Source organism: Pempheris klunzingeri, chromosome 6, assembly GCF_042242105.1.
Source record: "Pempheris klunzingeri isolate RE-2024b chromosome 6, fPemKlu1.hap1, whole genome shotgun sequence".
Taxonomy (NCBI): domain Eukaryota; kingdom Metazoa; phylum Chordata; class Actinopteri; order Acropomatiformes; family Pempheridae; genus Pempheris; species Pempheris klunzingeri.
In genome coordinates this window covers 15,424,836-15,428,239 of record NC_092017.1, presented here as the reverse complement: position 1 = coordinate 15,428,239, position 3,404 = coordinate 15,424,836, and the positions used below count along the sequence as shown (strand labels likewise).

Here is a 3,404-nt window from a genome sequence, read left to right as displayed (position 1 = left end):
ACAGGCTGATAATTTTTCATTCTGACCCATCAGGGGTTGTTTCAGTTTTAATTTTAGACTGGTTTGTTTATACCACACTTTATTAATGGCTCTGATAAGATTCCTTAAGAAAGTCTCTTTCTCTCCATCAGCCGCTGCAGGTGGGGTAGAGACCTCTCGTGCGTCACGCGCCTTTAAATAGAGGTTGCAGTGGAGCGCGCGTATAACGGTCTGAGGAGCAGGACGAGGCATTTTAAAGGAAGATCACTTTCCTCTGATCTTCCTCTGGTCACTTTCCAGCCCAGCTCTCGGACTTTTCTCCTTGTAATCCACTGAGCTCTTGTTGCCTGGACAGGATGGCCAGCTCAGGGCTGCAGCTCCTCGGGTTCTTCCTCTCTCTGGTGGGTCTCGCCGCCACCGTCACCGCCACCGTCATGGTTGAATGGAAGAAGCAGTCCCAGGGCAAGTCTCACCGCATCTATGAGGGCTTGTGGATGAGCTGCAGCGGCAACGAGAGGACAACCTGCGAGATTCACGAGTCCCTCCTGAAGCTGCCGAGTAGGTTTTTATCGCATCTGCATCTCCTCTAGAAAACCAGGCGCTGCTTGCTGAGATACCTTCCACTGACAATAAGTTACTATAATTAGCCAGAAGTGCCTTTGTTGGATAAACTCTTTGGCTTGACCTCATCTGACTTTATGGCATCAGTCTGATGTTCTTAAAGGAAATGTATAGGCTCATATGGGGATTTGATTTTTTTATTCATGCTATTCATTTAAGTGCTGTCAATATTCTCCTATTTTAGAATTGTATTTTTATTTCAGCTTTATTTATTTGTTCATTTTGTTATTTTGCGTTGTCAGAGGTTAAATCTACAGGTTGAACCAGAAAATGACAATTCTCAAACGTTCAGAGACTCAGAGACTGTAATATGTAATCATTTATAGAGAGGGAGAAACAAGCAGAGGTAATGTCCAACAATCACAATCATTGTATCATTGAGAAGCTGCACATGCATGTTTGTACCAACGTTTCCACCTCTGCTCCTCCAGCTGAGGTCCAGGCCACCAGAGCTGTGATGCTGCTCAGCATCTTCCTCTCCGCTGTGGCTCTGCTGGTCTCCACAGTGGGAATGAAGTGCACCCGCTTCATGGACAACAAGCCTGCGAGCAAGGCCACAATAGCCATGATCGGAGGAATCATGTTCATGGTTGCAGGTGTGTTCAGTGGCAGCAGAACCTGACAGGCTTTCACAGGAAGTCAGGCCTGGATAAAATACAATATGCTAAAAATGTTCCCACTCATCATCTCTGGATTGATTTATTTAACGAGGAGGGCAGCATCATATTTAAAACACCTTTTTCAGTCCTGGGCAATATACTTAACAATAACAATGAGTTACAGGCAAATAACATAAGAAAGGGAACACTAAAATACACCAGATGATTTAATGTGATTATAAAATCATGAAGATTTAATCCTAAAAACAGCATAAATTGCATTTTAAAACAACGTGAGAGCTATTTGACAGCAAACAGATAACTAAGAGCAATGATAGCCAGAAGAGAGAGCAGCCAGCTTCCACAGCGATATGAGCAGAAGTATCGCCCACTCATCAATGTTAGTAGAGGGATAAAAGCTCCTCTATCTGGTTCATCTAAAGATGTTACTGAAATCTTTTCATAATTAAATCTCATGGAAAGTAATCTTCGGAAAATGTAGTGGATCATGTTGAGCTGTGGTAGTCATGAAGGCTCCTCATTATTTATTTAACCTCTGTTTATCCTCCATCTGCACTCTCTGCTGAATTATAGTTTTAGAGTTTCAATTAGTTTTTATTTTCATTCCATCTTTAATTTTTTATTTCTTTTTCCAGAATAGTTTCACTTAGTTTCCAGACTGGGTTTGCTTGTTTTAGTTTAGTTTAGATTAATTTCAGTATTAATTTTAGTTTTTTATTATTATCATCATTATAACATGGGGGTATTTTTCAGGGACCAGATTTAAGAAGTTCAGGTATTAGTATTACAAAACAAACACAGCGCTTTGTGAAGGCGGCTGACTCAGTCATGTGGACATGATCCTAATCTTGTCTCAGTAAACAGGTGCATCAACGCTTCCTCAGGCTAGTTATGTTGACAAATTTGACCAAACTGACAAAGACTTAAGGCATTTCCTGTATATTTTTACATTATTTTAGTTTAGTTTTTAAATTTACACAATATTGTTTCAGTTAATTTTCCTTTTCTCTAAAGCCTAGTTTTTATTTTTATTTCAGTTAACTAAAATATTTTTTCCTAACTTTAGGAACTATAATAACCTTGATGCAGTCATTTTTCACCATTAAAATCCCTAAAAGATCAAGCAAAGAGCACAAAAACATTAGTTAAAATTAGTAGATGTAATATCTTAATAATATAAGAGAATTTAAATGAGAGCACTCTTGTGATGATGTTTTTTCTTTGTTCAGGTTTATTGACCCTCATCATAACCTCCTGGTATGTCAAAGTGATTGTTCAGGCCTTCAATGTATCTCATCGCCTGCAAAGGTACACGCTCACACACACACACACACACACACAAACACACACACGTATACACGTACACACGTACATATGTGCTCTGATTCTGTACATGCATGCTTGTCTCTAACTGTATGTTTTTCTCTGCAGCTATGACTTTGGTAAGGCTGTGTTTGTCAGCTGGGCTGGTGGCCTCCTCACTATGGCTGGCGGTGCTTTCCTGAGCTGTCGGAGATGTTCGCGGTCCGAGTCAACCCAGTCCATAAGCTCCAACCACCTCCTCTCCACCACCAACCACCAGTCCAACTACGTCTAGTGGAGGAGAGCAGAGGAGCGGCCCTGACACAGTCAGTCCAGCGGTGAATTCATAAACTGGTGCAGGTCGTGTCTCTACAACAAGGAAATGTTTTGCTGCAGGATTATAAATACCATCTTCTGAACATCAAGCCAGTAACCAGGACCAGGATTACACCCAAAACCAGGATGTGTGGAAAGACACTGAATCACATTTTTAGATTGTTTGCTGTTTTCATCTGTTTTGTTCATTATTTTGTTTGTTACTTTGGTGCCATCAGTCAATTGGCAACTTGTTTTCCACTCAGAGATACACAATTTCTTGAAGTTTCTCTTCACAACTAGCAATGAAGATCGCTTCAATAGTTTCAATAATTTACAATGTCGACATAAATCACAAAATAAATAAATAAATCAACACTCTGTACCAAGACTTCTGTAATTTATGGCATATGGCAATTTACCTATTATTATAGATTTATTTGTGTTTGTCAATTACATGACTAAAGTTTTATATTTTCTTGTTGTATTTTCATGTAATTTGGTTGGTTTTTATTACTACGTGACAGATTTTGTGGCAGTTTGAAAGATAATAGTATGTACATTTTG

At 39.6% G+C, this 3,404-nt stretch overlaps 1 protein-coding gene across 1 annotated transcript; it reads left to right on the top strand.

Moving 5' to 3' along the window:
- Window positions 1-335: 335 nt before the first annotated feature.
- LOC139202582 (claudin-19) lies at window positions 336-3,185 on the top strand. Its single transcript, XM_070832108.1, has 4 exons — window positions 336-537; window positions 1,032-1,196; window positions 2,450-2,528; window positions 2,652-3,185. Exons 1-4 carry the CDS (start codon window positions 336-338, stop codon window positions 2,815-2,817), a joined length of 612 nt encoding a protein of 203 aa, XP_070688209.1. The 3' UTR covers window positions 2,818-3,185.
- The last annotated feature ends 219 nt before the right edge of the window (window positions 3,186-3,404 follow it).